The sequence below is a fragment of the Monodelphis domestica genome, chromosome 5, assembly GCF_027887165.1.
Source record: "Monodelphis domestica isolate mMonDom1 chromosome 5, mMonDom1.pri, whole genome shotgun sequence".
NCBI classification, from domain to species: Eukaryota; Metazoa; Chordata; class Mammalia; order Didelphimorphia; family Didelphidae; genus Monodelphis; species Monodelphis domestica.
This window is the reverse complement of record NC_077231.1, coordinates 49,632,323-49,655,051: the sequence shown is the minus strand read 5'-3', so window position 1 is coordinate 49,655,051 and position 22,729 is coordinate 49,632,323. Positions and strand designations below refer to the sequence as shown.

General features: G+C 34.5%; 1 protein-coding gene across 1 annotated transcript in view; it reads right to left on the bottom strand.

The window, feature by feature from the left end:
* TRHDE (thyrotropin releasing hormone degrading enzyme) overlaps window positions 1-22,729 on the bottom strand; it is a 463,529-nt gene that overhangs the window by 191,722 nt on the left and 249,078 nt on the right. Inside the window, exon 6 of the mRNA XM_001370518.5 lies at window positions 10,142-10,279. Coding sequence (XP_001370555.4) covers window positions 10,142-10,279 — 138 coding nt within the window. The remainder of the gene's footprint in view (window positions 1-10,141; window positions 10,280-22,729) is intronic.

Here is a 22,729-nt window from a genome sequence, read left to right as displayed (position 1 = left end):
TAAATAAAAAAGAAAAAAAAAACAAAAACAACTTGTGGACTACTGGAAAAAGTACCAATGTGTTCAATCTCCAGGACTAAAACTTATCAGGTAACATTAAGCAAGTTACATTTATAGTCTCTGAGCCTCAGCTGTCTCAATACAAGTTTAAGAGGATATTTGTAGTGTCTGTACTTGAGAATATTTGTTAGAAAAGTTCTTTGTAAATGTGGTTATAACATCATTATAATTCTCAGTGACCATGTTTGACAGTCATTTCCCATCTTAAATTTTTGTATTTTTTTTTACCGTATGTATATTAATTAACCTTACCCTTATATACCTACTGATTTTTTTTTCTGCATTTAAAGGATCCAGTTTCTAATTTGGTTAGGTCACTTTGAATTCTATTCTTCTCCTTCAAGGTTTTAGAAACCTACCCATCCTGGGATCATAAGTAAACTTAATGGGCTTTCCTTCAATTTCATCATTCAGGTCATTGGGTCATTGATTCTTCTGCTTTCTCATTTCCCTTTGTGTCTCTGTAGCAAAAAAGGCTACCTCCATCTATCTTTCTTATTTCTTCTTGTCCAGAGGCATTATTTTCATCTTTCCACTGTACTTCTTTCTTTCCCATAGTATATTTCCCAACCTTCATCTTCCTTTAGTTTTCTTCCCTAGCAACACTGAATTTTAAAGCTGGAAGGGACCTTTGAGAAAATGTGGTCCAACATCTTCATTTTAGAAATGAAGAAACAGATCTGAGGGGTTAATGACCTGGCAAGGTTACAGTGAGAAAGTTGAGACAAGGTTTCTAGCCAGTGCTCTTTCTATTGTAATTCCTTGCTTATGGGATAAAATGTTTAATTTTTGAAAGACAATTGGATAAAGTGGATAGATCATTGAATTTGAAGTCAGAAGGAACTAGGTTCAAATTTCTCTCCATATACTCACTAGTTAGATAACCTTGGGCAAGTCATTTAATCTCTCTGTGCCTGAATTTTCTCAGCTGAAGAGCCAGTAGGATAGACTTGATACCCTCTAAAATCCCTTCCATCTTGAAATCCATGATTCTATGATTTTTGTCATACTTCTTATTTTTCTCATTCTATTATGGCATATACATATCTGAGGGGGATACATTCCAAGACCTACCAGGGAGGGCTGAAAAGATAGAGATATTCAAACACTTCATATATATATATATATATATATATATATATATATATATATATATATATATATATGTGCTCTCTCTCCCCACTCCTGCCACTTATCCCAGTGCTCTCCAGCCTCCTACCCACAAAAAAGTACAAGTGAAAGCAGAAGAGACCTTTAGGGATGGAGAGTGGGGACAGGGATAGATAGACCACTGCCACAAGCAGACTTCCAGTGCTTCTGGGTGGACTTCTGGCTCTGTAGGTTGGCCAAGAATAACTGGCACTGCAGGTTGGAAAGTGAAACTAAGGATAAGGAAACTGATATAGAGCCCTATTTTGTATCAAATATGTATATGTATAGAGGTTTGTGTATGTAGAAAATATATGGGTATATATACATCCTGTATGTATATATCCAAATTACACACACCAATTTAAATGTAAATATCCATAAGCACATTGGGAAAACCCATAGAACATCACTTATCAAGTTTCCCAACACATACTGTCATCAATTATTATCTTTCCAGTCAATCATATATCCATAGAAAGATATTTTGATCAATGATACTTAATTTGTTTTTCCTCTATAATGTCTGCACATTACTCTCCTATGCTGCTATATGGCCATGAATCACAGGTTGTGAAATGATTCTGAAAGAATTAAATTACAATGAGATCTATGGAATATATAAATAGACAATGGGAAGTTATAACTTTTGCCTGTGTATGATGTTTATGTGTATATTATATACATACATATAATATATGTGATATAACTATTATATTATTACATATATTAAAAAAAGAGATGGGTTGGTGTCAGAGAGAAAAATTGAGGCCAAAAATTTAATATATTTGCACACGGATAGCTCTGAAATAATAAAAGAACCAGAGGAAAGCCTTTACTATGTTAAATTAATCTTTTGTAGAGGATTTATGGGAAAGGATGGATAATATAATTGAGAATAAGGTGTGAAATGGTTGTAATCTGCACAAATGAAGGAGTTTTCTCACCAATAAAATCACAGTTTCTTCAAAGAAATTGGGTAGTCCTGAGATAAATTCTGATTATATGTTAAGCAATTGGGAATCTATTAGAAGTGTGGCTCAGAAAACATTTTAAAAGTCCAATGCAATTTCTATTGAGAAAAGAAGAAAAATAACAATGAAGAAAGATCTTCAGATGCATGATAAGATAAAAGGCCAAGAAGACTGCATATGTCTTTACACACCATGAAGAGAGGGTCAGTGAAAGATTCTGACACTGGACACAATTTAAAATAGAAGGCTGAATAGTCAAGCAAAAGAAAGACCTCGAATAGCAGTTGTGCTCCTCTTGGACTTGGCCCAATATCTTTGTTGAAGAGAACTCCTTGTGAGAAAACTACTTTTATAAATATAGATTGTCACCTGATCTGCAATTTATATTCTTTTAGGAGTAGCAGTTCTTAATCTGGGCATCCTGAAGTTGTATGTGTATGTTACCATATAAATATAGATATAGAGAGATAATTGTATAATAATTGGATCCATTGTAATTCTCTTTGGATGAGTCAATAGGATTTACTAGACTGCCATTGGGTTTATCACACACACACACACACACACACACACACACACACACACATCTCAATAAGAACACCTGCTTTAAAGAACTCCCTAAGGCATTCAAAAGTTAAGTGACTTGTCCAGGGTCAGAAAAACACTTTATGTCACAGCCATGACTTGAACTACGCAATCTCTAGTCCCCTTTGTCTTTTGACAACAACACCATCATTATTATCATCACATTTATATAGCTCCTACTTTGTGGCAGGCATTATATCAAGTGCTTTGCAATTATTATCTCATTTGATCCTCACAACAACTCTGGAAGTAGGTACTATTATTATTCCCATTTTATAGATGAAAAAACTGAGGCAGAGGTTAAATGATTTCCCCAGAGTCACATAGTTAGCAAGTGTCTGAGGCCAAAACTGAACTCAAGTTTTCCTGACTCTAGATCTGGTGTTCTTCTATCCACCATACTATTCAGTGTTCCTAACCCCAAACAAAACAAAACAAACCAACAACAACAACAAAAAAAAAAACAGTGCAAGGTCCAGCACTTTTCAGTCTCCACAGTGATTTCAAAAAGCCTTGAGACTTCCCACTTTTATAAATACCACATTAGATCATGTTTTCCCAAGCTATAAATGAAAATTTGATTCATTTCATATAAATGGACTCTGTGGTGCCTCTCATATACAGAGAATTGCATACTTCCCTTGAAGTCCTTTTCACAGGAACAGAATGCTTTGGCTTGGAATGATCCATGGATGAAATTGAGGGGCTATGGGCTTCAAAGGGATTATCTTTTTCTCCTTTACCCTGAAGGGAAATGATGGTAAGAAATATAGAAGGGGTAAACTCAAGACTCAGCCATCAGGGTTGAAATGAGAATTGGAGCAGCAACTCAGTCGTGGCTGGGGAAATAAGTAAAGAAGAACTGTGGCAAGAAAAGTAGGAAACTCCATAGAGTGCTAGCTACTGCTGGTTATGAGAGATGCTGCTGGGAAAGACTAAGACTAAGCCTTATGGATTTTTTTCTTTCTGGGAGATCTGAAAAAGTTAATTAAAGAAAACTTTCTCAATATGAGGGATGGCAAACATTTAATCCAAAGTTTTGTTTAACTCTGCTTTTCCTATTAAGTTTGTTTCTAATTCCTGATTTAACTTTAATATAGGCTTACCATTAAATACATCATCAATCATTTGTTATGAGGTACAAGTAGGTAATATTATGCAAAGAGCGGCTAAGGAAGGAGCAATGAGAGGTAGGCAAAAATTAATTGCCAGTGAAACTGGACAACTATGGATTTAGGAATGATATGGGAGAAAATAATATCAATTTATTATTTTTGTCTAAATTTCTCAAAATAGTAAAGTTGAGTCTAGCCTTTTGCTCTGGGTAAAAACATAACAAAACAAAACAAACAAAAAGTTACTTCCCAGTATTGTCTGGTAGAAGAATGGGCTTCTTTTTCCATTATCTCCTTCATTCCTCAAAGTAAACCCAAAGAAATCTCTCTATAAAGTCAGGGTCAAGGGTGATGATTAGGGAGTATACCTTGCCCAATGTAAGAAGAAAGGAAGCACCTAGATCCCCATTACCAGGGTAGGAGACAGAAGAGGGAACAAGTATCCTTCCCTTTCATTTTTCACCTCCAAGTTCCAAAATCCAACAGTACAAAAACTACATGAGACATAATTGAAGAACTGGATGATGTCCACATGCACGAGTGGCACCTCCATTATCCACAACACCAATGACTTTATCTGTGAGCACATGAAAATTGTTTGGCTTAATGTTCTCTTCACAGAGCTATGTGGTTTGCTGCACAATGGCTGTAACTGACTGGCAGGATCTCCCATTGTTTGTGGTACCACTAAAATAAAAGGAGAATCCTAATTAAAACTTGGGACACACATCAAAAGCAGCACCTAACAGGAACATTATCATTGAACTTAACCCCCTGATGTTCCCATTTAATTGTTCTGCTCTTCCACTTCACACAATCTCCCTCAGAGATTGTTTTTCAGCTACCCCAGCAGGTGACTGGACCACTTTTTTCTTATGCATTTGAAGGATGTATTTGATTTGGAAAATTATGTGTGAAGACACAGAAGAGACACCTGAAGTTGAGAAAGAATGTATGATACAACAATTATAAATTAAATTCTTTTTTTTTCATCTCTACTAAATTGCCCTCAACATAATACCATTTATGTAGGCTAACAACCCCTTAAAATAATGAAATAGGATGGATTGGAGGAAGATAACTCATAATGAGATGGAATAATTAGGATTGAACAATCTATAATGAGAAAATTAAGTCCTAAAATTCCAACTGAAAACAATTTAGTAGAAACTCTAAGAACTTTTCATTCTATAAATCTTTCTAAGAAATGATCCTTTTGAGATAGTTTTCTCATAACAAGGCACTACTCTGAAGAATTCCCACAGGGTTAGGAAGGCCAGAAACTAGAGTCCACACAATTTGTCTGAAGAACAAAATGTGTTTGAGTTATTTTCTCTTTCTCTCCATAGGATTTTGAAAGCTAGTTGATAGTATAAATAGTGAATTAGCCTAAGATCAGAGGATCAGAGAATTGCAAATCTAGAGAAGAACTTAGACCTACACCAAGATGACTTAGAAGTAAGAAAATTGGCTCAAAATGCGACTTACCCGAGGCCACACCATTAATAAGTATCAGTCAGGCTATGGAACCTGATCAACATTCTTTTTATTATGCTATTCTGCATCTGGTAAATGAATCATCAGATTTACAAAAAAAACAAATATTTTAGATTTGATCCAGCACTGGTTTTTGGAAATGTTCTGCATATTAACTGTGAATTAAATTATACATGTAACACATGAATAGGCAAATTGCTTGCAAGGGTCAGAATACCATTAGACTAAAGAAATACATTTATTCTTTCAAAAGAAAGATAATAAATTATCATTAATGAATCAGAGGGAAAATCGATAAACTATTTTAATGTGTTTGATTGTTGGTATCAATGATACTAGCATAAATATCATTATGGTTCAGATGTATCTATTTGAAAGCCTTTAGAGTGAAAGTTTATAGAAAAAGCTCAGTTGCTTTCTGACAATACACAAAGAAGATTCAGTTTTATGAATGTTCTTTCTGAGTTTCAAAGATTCTGATTTGGAATTGAGACCAAAACAACTATCATCCAATGTTCCTGAACAAAGTGTAAAGGTTCACTCAAATATCAGACAGCTAATCAAATTTGTGCCCACTACTCCAAAAATCAAGGAAGAAACAGAGCCTTTGAGGTTCTGTTGGCTCAGCAAGAAAGATGACCTCTTATGGCTGCAGTCAGGAAGAGATGGAAGTTCCTAGAATTTCTATCCATGTCTGAGTCAAGCCATCATTTTGTGACTTGAAAAGTAAGGGGAAAATGATGTCAAAAAGAAATGAGCAGCCAGTGCCATTGGTGACCCAAGAAAAGAAAGTCATATCTGCTTTGTTCTATAATCAAACACAAACAGAGCATGCAACTGGAGCAATTCCACCAAATAAAGAAATACAAGTATTTGGTGAGCCTTGAAAAAGTCCTCAGCAAAAAGAAATAAAAGCGAACTACGGCAATAAAAGAAATTAGAAAGAAAAGATAGTCAGCAAAATTCAGAGAGAAACAAAGGGATCCACTCCTCATATTGTGTCCTCTATAGCATCCTTTTGTGAGCTCACCCCAATATACTGCCTCCCTCCTAGAATGGAACTGGCATATCATAAGAAGCCCCAGCTATACTATTACTCAACTTCACTTCCATATGACTTTTTGCTTTACCCCACTTCTATGTCCACTTCCTTGCCCCAACTCAGATATCCTCCTTATTTTCTTGTTTTGGTATCCGCAGTGCTTAGAAAGATGGCTCAGACATAGTTGAGTACTTAATAAATGCTCTATCTATTTAGCAACTTTTATCACTCCTTTTCTACTGTCTCCATTCTTGTTGAAAGATGTTCAGGTTGCCCTCTACCTCAATAAAGACAAACTTGACTCGGGATATTTCTTCAATCTATTATTCTTGGTTTTTTTTCTGGATTTATTGAGCTTCTAGAGTTGTCTACTCCTCTGGCTTTATGTCCTTAATAACCATTCACTTAGAAAACCTGATTATGATCTTTTTAGTTATATATATATAAAGCAAGTATCATGTATAATTGAGATACACTAGAATCTTTCCCAATAAATATGGGAATAAAGCAATGATGTCCACCCTACTCAAAAGTTTTTATAAGGTTCTAGAAATGCTAACAAGAGAAATAAATTAAAGGCATAAAAATGGACGAAGAAGAAATAAAATTAATTTTATTTGCTCATGATATGTTGGTTTTCATACTAAATCCTAGAGAATCAACAAAGACACTGATTAAGGCAAATAGCTTCAGCAGTTTCAAGCTACAAAACAAAGTCTCAAAAATCAATATCATTCATATATAATATTAATAAAATCCAAGATGCAATAATAGAAAGGGAAATCCCATTCTAAATAACTAAAATAAATAAATTATTTTGGAATCAATCATATGGAAAGCTTAGGACACAATGTTCTGCAAAGCCATTTGGAACTATGTCCAAAAGTCTATAAAATTGCACATACACTATGACACAGAAATACCACTGTTAGGTCTGTATCCCAGTAAAAGAGCATCAAAATCTATTTATAAATAAAAATTTTATAGCATCTCCTTTTGTGGTGGTAAAGAATGGGAAATTGAGGGTATGCCCATTAATTGAGGTATGGTTGAACAAATTGTGGTAAATAATTATAATGGAATACTATTGTGCCTTAAGAAATGATGTGCAAGATGGTTTCAAAAATACTTGGTAACACTTATATTAACTGATGCAAAATAAAGTGAGTGAACCCAGGAGATCATTATACTCAGTAATAGCAGTATTGTAGAATGATCAACTGTGAATGACTTAGTCTTAGCAATACAATGATTGAAGATAATTCTGAAGAACTATTCATCTGCAGAGAAAAATTGGTGGAGTCTAAATGCAGATCAAATTATACTTTTTATTTTCTTTGTTTTTCTTGTTTTTTTCTAATATGTGTTTTGTTTTGCAAAATATCTAATATGGCAATGAGTTTAGCATGACTTTCCATATATGATCTTTATCAAATTGCTTGCTTTCTCAAGGAAAGGGAAGAGAGGAAGAGAATTTGGAACTCAAAAAAAAAGTAATGTTAAAAATTACATGTAATTGAGAAAATAAAATTTTAAAGAACACTTACTATATATGTAAATATATCTGACTATCAAAATAAAAATGTTAAATAAAATATCATCATAGAAATTATAAAGCAATAGACTAAAATATTTTATATTATAACAGAATTGGACTTTTATGATGAATATGGGAATAGCCCAAAGTTAGGGAAAGATTTAATATAGCGGACTATATTAAAAACAAGAAACAAGGGGAAGCTAGGTAGCACAGTGTATAGAGAACCAGATCTGTGGTCTGATGGTAATGGATCCTAAGGTGGCCCCAGACCCTTCCTAGCTATGTAACCCTGGGAAAATTACTTAACACCAATTGTCTAGTACATACCCTTCTTCTGCCTTGGAATAAATACTTAATACAGAAGGTAAGGTTGTTTTTTTAAGCAATAGAAAATCACATGAATATAACAATAAATGCAAAACATCAATTTTTAATAAAAATTCAATAAATATTTATGAGAAAAACTCATAAAAAAATAGAAAGAATGTACTTTTCCTAAGTGTGGTAAATAGTATGCAAATCCAGGAGCTACCACCATCTATATTCTAAAGATGAATCCAATATGATCCAGATTAAAGGGAGTTTTGTATATTTTAACTACTATTAATTGATGTAACTCCATAAATTCTCACTATAGTACTAATAAAATTAAAAGAAATTAAGATGGCAAACATTAGTAAAGAAAATACAAAATTTCCATTTTCTGCAGATTTGAGTTTAGGGAGCCAAAGAGATTCAATTTAAAGACCAAAAGAAACAATGACTTCAGTTAAGTAGTAGAAGATAAAATAAACTCACAACATCATTTCATTATATTATCCAAGAACACCCAGGAAAAAGAGACAAAATGTAGTTTCATTTTTAAAAATAGCATGTAAATTATCAGGGGGTCTTTCTTCGTAAAATACACAGGAATTATATGAAAACAGTTATGAAACACAGAAAGAAACAAAAACAGAAATTAAGGAAGACTCAAATAATTAGAGAAATCTTAATATACATAGTTGGAAACAGAAATAGACTACTACAATAATATAGCTTTTAACAAACTCAATGATACAGACTATTAACTTTGCATGAGAACTGTTAGAAAAAGCAGATAGGCAGAAATTAGATTTAAACTAAATTTCACACGATACACTACAATAAACTTCAAAAGGAAATATGAGGTGAAGGTGAAAGATGATGTTACTTTAAAAAAAAGAAAGAAAGAAAAATAGGGAAGGTGTATAATACCTTCCATAACTCTGAATATGGGAAGCAAAAACAGAGGGGATATATGTTTTGATAGTGATGATAATTTATGGATTATAATAATAATAATCCCCAGCAGTGTTCCTTGGAAATCATGATTGAGTATATAATTCAATACCCCAAATGTCATTTCTACAAGGTCTAATTATATTAAACACTGTTATCTCTATTCACAAATTAACAATCAATCACTCCAATTTTTATCAACAAAATATTTAAAATCTCCAAGCATTCCAACTATAACTAAGGGTTATTATGCTGCCATAGATTTTAACTCTAGTCATACTATCAATGATAATATAGTACAATCCCAATATTATACTTCAAAACAATATTAAAATATTGTTAAAAACTTCTGCATTCAATAGTTGGCAGTTCACATGTGGAAATATAATTATTCCATTCTAAATCACAATAGAACTTGGAGGCATACTTAATTCTTTGTTCTGGCTCAAACTATCAGTTCAAAAGTCTTGTTTTTAATTTCAAGCTTCTCCATCAACATTATGCTTTATGCTTCTTATACTTCAAGGCATTAAGCCTAAATATTCTGCTTATATTTTTTTTAAAAAAAATATTTCCTCTATATAACCAAATAAAGAAAACACATCTTATCACACTATCCCACATCTTTCTGAACAATTAACTGAAATAACCAGCTTTGTTTAAAGAATGGAAGATGTGCACTATTGCCAAAACACAGGTTAGCAATCTATAAAACAAACAAAAAATAAAAGATAAAAGAAAATATATTTTTGTCCATAGATCTTAGAATTCAAACATCAATTAACATACCCTCCCAAATCCTTGGAAAGCTTTGTCCTCTCTATTTTATTAAGGCAACGATAGCAACAAAGGCAACTTCAAAGCACAGAATGATGTTGTGATGGACACGTAATGAAATAGGGGTGTGCTTTATTCCCACCTTTTTATATGCAATCCAGTCAAACACCCGGTCAATGTCAGTGGCATGGATCACTTCTTGGGATACTGGGTGTGAACTGGCCAGGCCATCCAATAGCATCACTTCATGGAGCACATCTGTCAGAAATCTCTGTTTTTCCTGCAAATACAACAGACAGAGTAATATCATGGATGACACATTTATGTACATCATGTTCATGACAATGCAAAAATAATATGCATAACTCAGAAATGACAAGGGTCATCAGCCTCTGATGCTAAATATCAACTATTTGCCGAGACTCTAATAAAGGAAATCAGTATATTAGAGGAAGAAAAACTGATGGATGAGAGTTGAGTCTAAGCAAACACACAGTAGAATCTAGTTGAAATGAAATTTCAAATTCTGGTAAGAGCTTATAACAAAGGTAAATAAAATGCCTGATTTGTGTCAGTGTGCTGCAAAGTGAGGATTGAAATGTCAGTCTTACAGTTGAAGGTAAGTCTGCTGTCACCACTCTGGCCTAATTTAAGCAGCTTCCATGCTGTTTATGCTACAGACATATGCACAGATATGCATATTTGCTGGGAGAATTTCACAGGATTGGAAACAGTAATAACTATGAAAATATGTTAAATTAAAAAGTGATATCTCTACACATGCATATGTATAGAAAATAATAAGCACTTAGTAAAATGATTTACTCTGTATTTTGAAGAAATCAAAACATATGGAAAAGTTTTAATGGTTTCTATTTTATCATATACTGTTTTAAAATATTTTCATATGCTCTGTATGTTTAAGAATGTGTTGTGACATTTGCTATGTTCTTGGCAGTGCTTGACACACAGTAAGTATTTAAATGTATTTTCTTTCATTCATTTATATTCTACATGCTTTTGAAAATGTTTGTGTTTAAAAAGAAAAAGTGACTCTTTAAATGAAATTTTCCTTAGGAACAGGCTGGTTTCAGCAGCAAAGCTACTACTAGCTGCCCTAGTCAACTGTATCAAGATCCTCATTAAGAGAAAAAGGACAAAGGAGACAGAAGAACCCCAAAGTGGATGGGAGGATGACAGGAGAATGTTCATCTCTTTCACTTTCTCAGTCTGCTTTTAATTGAACAGAAAAGAAAAATTGTGGGTCAAGAGTATACATTCCTGTGAGTTTTCATTCTGAGAAGAATGGGTGGGGCAACAGAATTCTTCTGCTCTCTTAATTGGGTGAGCATTGCCCCTAATTAACGTTATGAGTTCTAAAGACAAAAATCTAGCTCCTGAATGACTCAGTCATGCCTAGCTCACTGGACTAAAGCTTTTAGGCTTTGAGTTGATAGGGTAAAAGAGCAGCAAGGTTGCTGACTCAGGAGTAAATTTTGTTGGCAAGCTTAGTGAGAGGAGGCTGAGATCTGGCCATCACTCTTGATCCTGGCCTGGTACCCAGAAAGATTTGGGTAGTCCATCTTGTAAGCAAGGATACTGCTGACTGTGTCCTGTAGAGAGACAGTCCTACAGTTGGGGAGGGAGAGGGCAGAAGCCTTAGAGGAAGAAGACTCAGCACAAGGCTTTCAAAGGAGTGTAAAGCATGGATATGCTGTCCAACAGAGTGGCTCCCTGGGGCAAAGCCACAATGGCTTGTGCTAGTTGTGTCTCAGTCAAGTATTGGATAAAGAAGAATAGTAATGGAGAGGTAAAATGACAGAAGAAAAGTTTAATAGAACATAGAGCAGGGTAAGGCACCATTGAAGGGACTGGGATAGCAATAGCGTCACCTTAAAATGTGCTGAAAGGGGTGTTTTCTTTGATTTGTTATCCACTACATAGGGTATAAGCACTGGGCCAATCTTTTCAATGGCATAATGAACTTCTGGATGAGGAAATTCCTTCTCTTAATGCAGAAAAAATTTCTTTGTCTGTACCATATTCCTAGGGAGTAGCCTGGGTCACTGAGACTCAGGGAAATGATCCACTGACTCAGGGCTCGCACACCTGTATGTTGTTGAAGTGGAACATGAACTAAGTCTTCATGGGTACGAGGTCAGTTCTGTGTCCACTGTGCTGTGCTGCCTTTCCATTAGCTACATAAAAATTTCAAACATGCTCATTCTGCATTCTAATGAAGAACTTAAATTTTTATCTCTTGATCATGTTTCTATTTCTGTGTATATTCTACCTGTCTCTCTCAGTTTCTTGTATCTCATGATGATTGTCTCTTTGTGTGTGTCTGTGCATGTGTGAAAGAGAGAAAGAGACAGAGACAGAGAGAGGGAGGGAAGGGGGGGGAGAGAGAGAGAGAGAGAGAGAGAGATGTGAGAGAGAGAGAGAGATGTGAGAGAGAGAGAGAGAAATAGAGAGAGAGAGATTTGGTGTCTGTCTCTGTCTCTGTTTCCATCTCTCTGTCTTTCTATTTCTGTCTTTCTATTTCTGTCTTTCTCTAACACACACACACACACATTCCATATTTATCTAAAGATAGTCTGCTAATCTGTGCTCCCCTAAAGCAACTGGTTATATTAACGGCTAAACTCAGTTCCTGACCAGCACAAGAGAGCCAGCTTTAGCAAATCAGACAAACTGTAACAATAAGAAGATTTATTGAAATGAAATTCCATCATTATACTTGAGTAAAGATAGCCAACCTCCACTAAAGTCCTACTATCTTAATTTCTCTTTTTCTGTGAAGGTGAGCTTGCACTCTCCTAAAGGCTATGCCAGTGGGACATAAGCTCTAGAAGGCCCTAACAAGCTAGAAAGGTTTTGCATGTGGGACTGGAGATGGGCTATTTTCTTGCTGTCCAAGAACCAGTGAGGTTCATCAATTAAGCTCATCAGATAGATAGCTGACTGAAGAGTAATGAATTCTTCATTCACAGTAGCTTTCAAAGACCACCTACTAATTAGCAAGAAGTCACGATTCATATTGGTGGCAAATAGATGTCTATTTTGGAGAAATCAGAGATTCTTAAAGTACTAAAGTCAGGAAAGTAGGAATGGACCAAATGCTCAGAAATGTCAAGAACGAAATCCAGCCTCAACACTGCCTTCTTAAAAACAGCCCAAAAAAGCATTTGAGAGGTGTCAAATCTCATTTTCTTAATGGTAAACATAATTCTTAAACCTGAAATTGGAGGCAAAAGCTAAACATGTTAAAATTCAAAGACAAAAGAGCAATTGTGATTTTAAGTATATACATAAAGCTAATTAATTTTTAGGAAAACACTTTAATGTCACCTGGAAACTGAGTAAGAAGAGAACATTAAATACCTAACTATATTTCATCATGTTCTATGATAATTTTTTCTTTATAAAAAATCAATTTAAGTTTTTTTTTCATACAGTAGATGTGATATCAGCAATAATTTACAGGTACATTCATATTGTATTTGTGGAATTTCATTGATTAAATACAAATTCCAAGATGAACTTAAAAGTATTTGTCTAAAATACTTTAATATTTATCAATTATAAAAGACTAAAATACACAGCAAATGAATGGCCTCTATCTTCATTCCTTGTTATAAATGTCTTAAAATATTAATTTGAGTATCAGCTTTATGGAATATATGTTTTATATGACATAAGCTGAATTTTAGGTATACTATATTTATGTCTCAAAACTTTATACTCACAAGAAACTTGAAATGCTGAGTGTTCCAATGTTTGTCCCTAAACAAACCAATCTTTGCCTAGAAATTCAGTGAAATGAAAAATATTTAGGCTATTTAAACCATTAGAAAAAGATACAATTTGCCCATTGTTCTATCAATTTGGAAAGAAAGATAATTGGGTAATTGGGAAAACAAGTTTATGCCCATAAAGAGATTAAGAGGGTAAAGGCCTAGAAGAAGAATAACCACAAAGGTCCAGAAGAGAAGATTCCTTAAACTAAAGAGGAAAAAAGAAATATTCTAGCCAGAGGCAAATGCAATTTAATAGAACCAAAGAGAGCCCCAGAGAGACACTATACTAATATTTAATAAATACAATCTCTAAAATGGGAAATAATCTTCCAAATCCACCAATATCTAAATAGAGACTTTGCCAACAGCAACAACACATCAGTAAAGTTCCTACTGAATGAATTACAAGGCATACAAAAGGTTATAAAACATAAAACCCAGAGGGAACACAGCCTAACAGAATCTCAGAATTAGGAGGGATCCCAGGAACCAGCTAATGTACTTCCTGACAGAACAGGACTCTCATCTAAAATCTCCTAAACCTGTGGTCCTTCAGCCATTATTTGAAGACTTTGGGAGTGGAGAATCAGGAGAAGAGAAGATGGATCTTCCCAGTACTTAAGCAACCTATCCCACTTTGAGACAATTTCAATTGTGGGTAGGAAGTTTGTATTGAAATCTGCCTTCTGCATCTAATCAGTTCATCAATCAGGAAGGTTCTGAGATTACTTTAAAAATAGTCAGAGTCTTTATGGCATGGCAGGTAGGTAGATAATAGACAGATGGATAGATAATTAGTCAGATATGTTAGCTATTTAGAAAAAGAAGGGGAAGAAATAAGCATTTATAATAGTAAGTATCAGAGGTTGGATCTGAACTCAGCTTTTCTTCATTCATGCACTGATAACTGTGTAACTCTGGATAAGTAACAATCTGTCAGCCTCAGTTTCATCAGTTGCAAAATGGGGATAATAACAGCACCACCTTCTCAGTGTTGTGAAGATCAAGTGAAATGATTTTGTAAAGCATTTGTAGAGAATCAGGATGATTGATGCAAAAGCAGCATTTGAGTTGGGTTGAATACAACTGAATTCTAAGAGGTAGAAGGAGTAAATTCTAGTCAAAGGGAACAGCCAACTAAATAGAAATAGTAAGTTGAAGACACAAAACAGAGCACCACGTATTTAGGAGCTGCTTATAGTTGAATTATGATAGGGAAAAGGAGGTCAAGGAATGGTTAGTAATGGAGGAGGAGAACTAGGAAAGGACAGGTTCATAAGAGCCCAAAGAGAAGACAGTACATAGGAAGAGGGAATAATCAATAGTGTCAAATGATATGAAGAAATCGATAAGGATGAAGACTGAGAAAAACACCACTGAACGTGATAATTAAGAATTTTTTAGAACCTTTGGAAAGAACACTTTCAACAAAATGGTGAAATTGGAAGCCAGATGAAAACCAATTTAGAAACGTGAAAAGTGGGGAAAAGAAAATAATGAGTAGATGGTGGGTTTCCCCCCTGCCCCATTAGGAGGTTAGCATGAAAGGGAGAAAACCTGTCAGACTTTAGCCAGAGTGGATGGCAGGGTTAAAATTTTCTTGAAGGATGGGAGAGATCTAGGCATGCTGGCAGATAGCAGAGGAAGTCCCTAAGTAGAAATCTAATTGTAGAAAGCCAATAGATAAAGAGAGTGTGAAGTTTAGAGAGAAAGGAATGATTAGAAGGCAAACTCTCAGAGGAGATAGGAGGAAGGGGGGATCAAAGACACAAATTAGAGGGATTAGTGTTAGCAAGGGGCCATCTCTTCTGAGATTAGAACAAAGAGGAAAATGTGGAATGATGTTAAGGCAATTTGGGGTGTAGGAAATAAGGTTAGACACATAAGGTGGGGCCAGAGCTTGGACAATACTATAAGCAATATGAATTGAAATGATCCGACAAAAGGATTACTTTAGGGAAATTAATCTTAGCAAACTGATGCAAGATGGTTTGGAGTGTCAAAGACTGACAGAAAGGAGAGACTATTAGAGCAAACCAAGTGTGATGAGATTTTGTGTTAAAGAGGATGCTGGCAGTAAGAACAGTAAGAGATGTTGACTGTGAGAGCATCTGAGCAAGATTCAGCAAGTATTAGGGGATTTTATCCACTTGGTAGTTGAAGGATAAATAAGAATTAAAGTTTATTCCAAAGTTTTTAAACTGGTAAAATAAACTAAGCAGTATAACTGGTGACATCATGTAGAGAAACAGAGAAGGAAGGGAGAGCTGGCTGGAGAACAAGCTTTTAGATCAACTGAATTAAAGGTGATGGTAGAGCATCTAATTAGAATGTGAGCTCCATGAGAGCAAGGATTATCTTGCTATTTATTCTATTTGTATCTTCAACACTTAACACAGCTAAGATTTTAGCACCGAGTAATCAATAAATGGCTTCTCATTCCATTTTTAAAAAGCATCTTATCATAGCATCTTTGTATTAGAACTGAAATGGAAAGCTAACATCATTTTATAGATGAAGTTAACTCAATAGTTTGGTGAGCAGGTAATATAATTGATGCACCAATATTTGTTTTGCTAGTTGCTATGCATGTGTGTGGATGTATAGAGATGGATTGGTTGATTTTAAAGAAATACATCCTTCCCTAATTTATGATCTAGAAAGAGAAGCTTATGATCTAGTTGAGGGTTCCTTAATTGTTTTGTGCCATAGACCCCTTGGAGAGTCTGGTAAAGTTTATGTACTTTTCTCAGAATATTATTTTTAAATCCATAAAATAAATTTGATTAAAAAGGAGACCAATTATATTTAAATAGATATCAAAACACATTCTTGAAAGTGGAAATGTTCGTGTTTGCTAATGCCTATTAAGTTCATAGTAATAAAAGAGAAAACTAAAAAAATAATAAATTCATGGGACAGCTAGTGGTTCTGTGGTTTGAGAGCCAGGGCTAGAGGTGGAAGGTCCTGGTTCAAATCTAGCCTCAGATGCTTCCTAGATGCATGACATTGGGCAAATTACTTAATCCTATCACCTAATACTCACTACTCTTCTCACTTGGAACTTAGTATCTATTCTAGCATGGAAAATGAAGATATTAAAAAAGTAATAAATTCATGAACCCCAAGTTAAAAACCCCTGATGTAGTTAAAGTGGTACAAACAGATTGACTGGTAGTTGGAAGAAAGAAGGAGGGAATATGTCTAGGAATGCTTTGAGAGGAAAGAAAAGTAAATGTCATGTGATATGAGAACATAGGCATGTTGTACTCTTTATATTAATATATAGTCTATATAGCAGAAAATAGAGTTTAAGTGTCAGTAAATGGAATTTATTACTTCTTCTTATATAATTGTAATAGAAATGGTTATTTCTTCCCCTTTTCCCTTTCATATTAATTTTGGATAATTCTTTCAAATGTTGAAAGACATTAACCCCTCCCACTTGCCTAAGTTGCCATGGCCCAAAATATCTACAATCCAAGGATTACTCATGAAAGCTAATCCTCTCACAGGATAGTTAGGAAGATACCTACCCACAAGATTCCTTCCTAGCCCCACAATAGGTGACTTACTAGGATGGTTAAGCCCTAGAAAAGAGCTTGTGATCTTTTAAAAAAAATCTTTCCATAATCCAGTCAACTCTATGTCCTAAACAAGGCATGAAAATAAGTGCCAGTGATGCTACTTTTGGGCTGTTGTTTTAACGTTATGTGAGTGTATAGTGTATGATTTGTTCATTACTTTATTCTTAAATTTCACACATGTACAGGTACACAGGAAAAGAATGCATAGATTTTTTTTTTGTTTTAAACGAATAGTTGACTGTAAAACCCAAATCAAGATTCAGGTCAATATCTGACAGTAAGTGCATTTACCACCCTGGAGTCCATACAAGCCATACAATAGGGAACATTCACACTATGTACTGTGTACCATGATTCCTCTTTAGTATCAACAACATATGCTATCTACTGCTAAGCCAAAATTCCATATGCATGCCATAAGTCTATTTGTTTTAGAATAGCTAAGTTTGATTTCGATAGGAACATCTTGGGTGGTTTTTTCATCATCCAGCTCACTGATTACCCAAAATAATCTTCACCACACATCCTCCTGAGCAGATATACTTTAAACATTAGAAAAACAGTGGGAAAAAACTGGGTTAGATGACAACATTGCCTGAAACTGCTCCATTCACCATGTTTCTATTCTCTCTTCTCAACCCAAGTATCCAAGTGGTTTATGGCACATTTCATATTATCCAAGGTGTGACATATTCAGGTGAAAATACTGAGATATAATTGCTCAGTTTATTGTCTCTCCCTCTGTACACCAGCATCTCTGCTGCTTTATTCAAGGATATTATCCTGAGGGCACAGCAATATTGATCTGGCATAGTGATATCATCAATTAGTCTTTTTACTTTTCATTAACTGCTGTAATCTCTGATTTTATAGAAGAAACATACATATGCTTCAAGTACTATAAGTCACTCTCAGTTATGACCACGAACAGGTTGTCTAATTATTTATCTTGTTCTTGAACTGGCAGTCCCAGTAATGCTGAGAACCATCACCATATGTCATGCCTGTATTCTCATATCACATGTCATTTAGCTTTCTTTCTTCTCAAAGCATTCCTAGACACATTTCCTCCTTTCTTTCACTACCAATTAATCTGTTTGTACCACTTAAAATTTTTTTCATTCCTTTCTAATTCTCTGAAATTATTCTTAATGTAGACTTTACAAAATAAACTATAATAATCTTTAATAACATTTTGGTTGGCTTTTATTTCTTAATCATTATTTAATAAATAAGGTCACAGATTTAGAATTGGATGAGTCCTTGGAGAATATAGGTTCTTAGGATCATGGAGGTCATCTGGTCCAAACCCATTATTATACTGAAAAAGAAGCTGAGAGCCAAAAGGCCTTGCCCAAATTTTCTTAGGTATTAAGTGGCAGGCCAATCCAGCCTCACATACTCACTAGCTGTGTGACACTGTGAAAGTCACTTAACCTCTACTGCCTCAGTTTCCCATCTGTAACATAGGAATAATAATGGCACCTACCTTGCAGGGTTGTTGTGAGCATTAAATAAGATAATATTTGTGAAATAAAAAAGGGCTGAACCTGGCACAGTAGGTATTAAATAAATAACTATTATTATAATGATTATTATCTAATCATCTTAAGAGCATCAGTGGAGATTAGTATATGGAAAACTAGACTTTGAATCAGGAAAACCTGGGTTCGAGTTCTGCCTTTGCCATATATTATGTGAGTCTGAGCAGTTCACATGAACTTTCAGCATCTCAGGTAAATATCGAAGGTCAGGTTTCAGAAAACATGGGGATCTACATTGGTGGTGAGTTTCTTCAGTTAGTCATTCAATAAGGGTTTATTTGCTGTGTGCCAGGCCCTTTTCCAAGAAAAGAAATAAGAAACCCTCTAGGAACCCACATTCTAATGGGAGGAGAAAAATGTATAAAGAAACAGGTAGAAATAAGGCAGATACAGAGTAAAATAGAAAGTCATTTGAAAGGAGTAGGCTTGGGCAGCCAGGGCAAGCAGGAAAGGAGCCTAGAGTTCTCTTGACCAATAAAATCCCAAATCTGGACAATAAGAATAATATTTAAACTAAATTTATCTGCATCCTAATGAGAAAAGTTCCTGAAGACATGACCATCCACTACAAAGCAAACATATCAATTGGCCAACTTCTAGAAGTTACTAGCACTGACTGATAAAGGACTAATTTATTTTGATGCTATTTTTCATCTGTGACCTTAACATATATTGAATATATCCATTAGCCTCTGATGCCCAATATTCAGTACCTTGGTGAATATAATTATTAGTAGAATAATTTATACTATGTAGCAATAGTTAATTAGAGCAGAGGTCAATTTATTGGATAAAATTTAGCTGATCAAAAATGCTACTCTTTCTCCAAATAACTTTCTCTCCAGATTAAACTCATAATAAAGAAACTGGGATAATTCCATTTTTTGAGGTGCATCTGAATAATATAACATATTTCTCAAGGAAAAACTAGCAAGTTGTTTTACTTTTTTGAAAATTGTAGTCCATCCCTATTTGAGAGGGCAGTGAGGTGGCAATGAAGTGTGCAACAGATCCAAACTCAGGAATACTCATATTCCTGAGTTAAAAGCTTGTCTCAGACACTTAATAGCTGTATGACACTGGACAAGTCACTTAACCCTGTATGCCTCAGTTACTTCATCTGTGAAATGAGTTGCAGAAAAAATGGCAAAGCCATCCAGTATTTTTCAAAGAAAACCCCACGTAGGGGTCACAGAAAGTAGCAAAGAACTGAAAACAAACAATGACAAAATTTGAGAGGCTGTGTAGTACAATAAAGTACTGGATTTCAGGACAGAGGATTTGAATTTCCATCTTTCCCCTCTCGTTTATTACCATTTAGCAAACCATTTTCCAGACCTCAGTTTTCTCATATGTAAAAGGAGGAAGTTGGTGAACAAGATCATGTCTACAGTCTCTTTGGTCTCTAACGTCTTAGATCATCAGGAAAAATACACCTTAAACTTACAACAGAACTGTACAATAGTACTATATTTTTAAAAGAAAACAATAGACTATTTAAAATGATGAACCAAGACAGAGTTGGGATTTCAACTCTTAATCTATTTATAGTGTGCAAAGAAACACAAGGATCATTTATGAATGGACTCAGCTTATCCTTTCAAAGCTTTATATAGAGTATCTATCTCTAAATGAATTCCATTTGCCCACTAATTTTCCTTAGAGAATTGAAGCTCTGAGGAAATTTTTGAGACCTAGATATAAATAATTACACTTGAGAATGAAACATCCTTTTTTTAGAACACATGTTTAAAGAAAAAGACTATAACTCAGACTAAACACGAACAATAGCATTGACAATAATGATCATGTCAAAACTCATAGCAAGAAAAATAATTGAGCCATTCTTATACTAAAGAAGATAAAGATTGTAAGAAAGTGAGCAGGTAATTTGTCATCAAAAGCCTTTAATTAATTTTATTTTTATATCAATTTATATCCATCTATAGATATAAATAAAGAAAACGGTGTATAGGTATATGTCTATATACATATGTATAACTATTTGGATATGTAAATACATACATATATATTATATATGGTTCTAGGCATCATTTATGTATACATATACACACATGCATGTGTGGATACATGTAGAACAGTAGGGTGTGGGGGTTGGAGTCAGGATGACCTAAATTCATCTTCTGTCCCAGAACTTAAGTATCAGTATAACTCTGAGCAAGTTACTTATCCTCTTGACCTCAGTTTCTTCATTTGTAAAATGGCAAACATAATGCTACTTTTTACTTTCCAAAAAATAACATATGTAAAGCACTTCATTCAACACTAAAGTAACACTAAATAAATGCTAATTTCTTGTGATCCTGAATAAGTCACAACCTCTTGATCTCAGTTTCTTCATTTCTAAAATAGTTATGATAATAGCTCTCACTTTCCAGAGTTATTGCAAAGATCAAAAGAGATAGCATATGTAAAGTGTTTTGCCAACCTTAAACAAATGATAGCTATTTTTAGTTATGTGGGACAAAGTGGATTAAAGCTTATTCTGTAGTTGTTGTTCAGTTATGTTTGACTGTCTCTCACCCCATGGACCAAAGCTCCATAGCAGACCAGATCTTTCTATCCTCCACTATCTCTCAAGGTCTGTCCAAGTTCATGTATATTGTTTTCATGACACCATGTCTCCATCTAATCTTCAGCCATCATCTTCTTCTTCTGCCTTCATCTTTCCCAACATCAGGATCTTTTCCAATGAGTCCTATCATCTCATTATGTGGCCAAAGTATAGCAGCTTGAGTATTTGACCTTCTAGTGAACAGTCTGAATAGATTTCCTTAAGTATTGACAGACTTGATCTCCTTGCTGCCCAAATATCTCTCAAAAACCTCCAGCACTAAACTTATAAAGGGTCAATTTCTGTGGCATTCAGCCTTCCTTATAATCTAACTTTCTCAGCCATGCATTGCTACTGGAAAAGAAAACATAGCTCTGACTATTTGGCCTTTTATCAGCAAGATGATGTCTCTGCTTCTTAGAACACTGTTCAGATTTGCCATAGCTTTCCTTCCAAGGAGCAAGCATCTTTTAATTTCATGGCTGCAGTTGCAATCTGTTGTTATCTTTGAGCACAAAAATATAAAATCTGACAATGCTGCCATTTCTTCTCCCTCTATTTGTCAGGAAATGATGTGACCAATTACCAAGATTTATCAGTTACCATGTTGTTTTTGTTGTTGTTTTTTTTGATGTGACGCTTTAAGCCAGTGTTTATACTCTCCTCTTTTACCTTCATTAAGAGGCTTCTTAATTCTTTGCTTTCTGCCATCAAATAGCATCAGGTACAAAATTTACAATAAATTACTAAAGGGGAAATTTGGAATTTTTAAGATATATTGTTAACTTTCCTTTGAGGCTGATTCCTACCATGTTCTTCTCTTTCAGAAAATACCTACTTGGGTGACACTAAATTAAATAGTAGGTTGGATTAGCCCCGACTCTGAGCCAGTATGCTATTCTTGTAATCTTGTTACAGAATACCACTGAAAGGCAAAATCAATGCATCACCAAGAATTCCAATAGTATTAATCAATTCCTATAGCCTGACTGGCAAAAATGTTTAATAAGTGCTGTTGACTATTCTTATAATAGACAAACAATGGCTAAAGTTAATTGAGCAAAGCTCTTCAATGAGCTTAGATGGCCTAATATATGGATTTCAAGTTTCAATGTCCTTCTTTTACTTTTTTTTAACCTTGTGATCACTTGCATATCATGACCTCCTTAGAGATCATATCTGATTAAGTAGCATTTGCATATCATTTTATGAGTACCTTTGGAT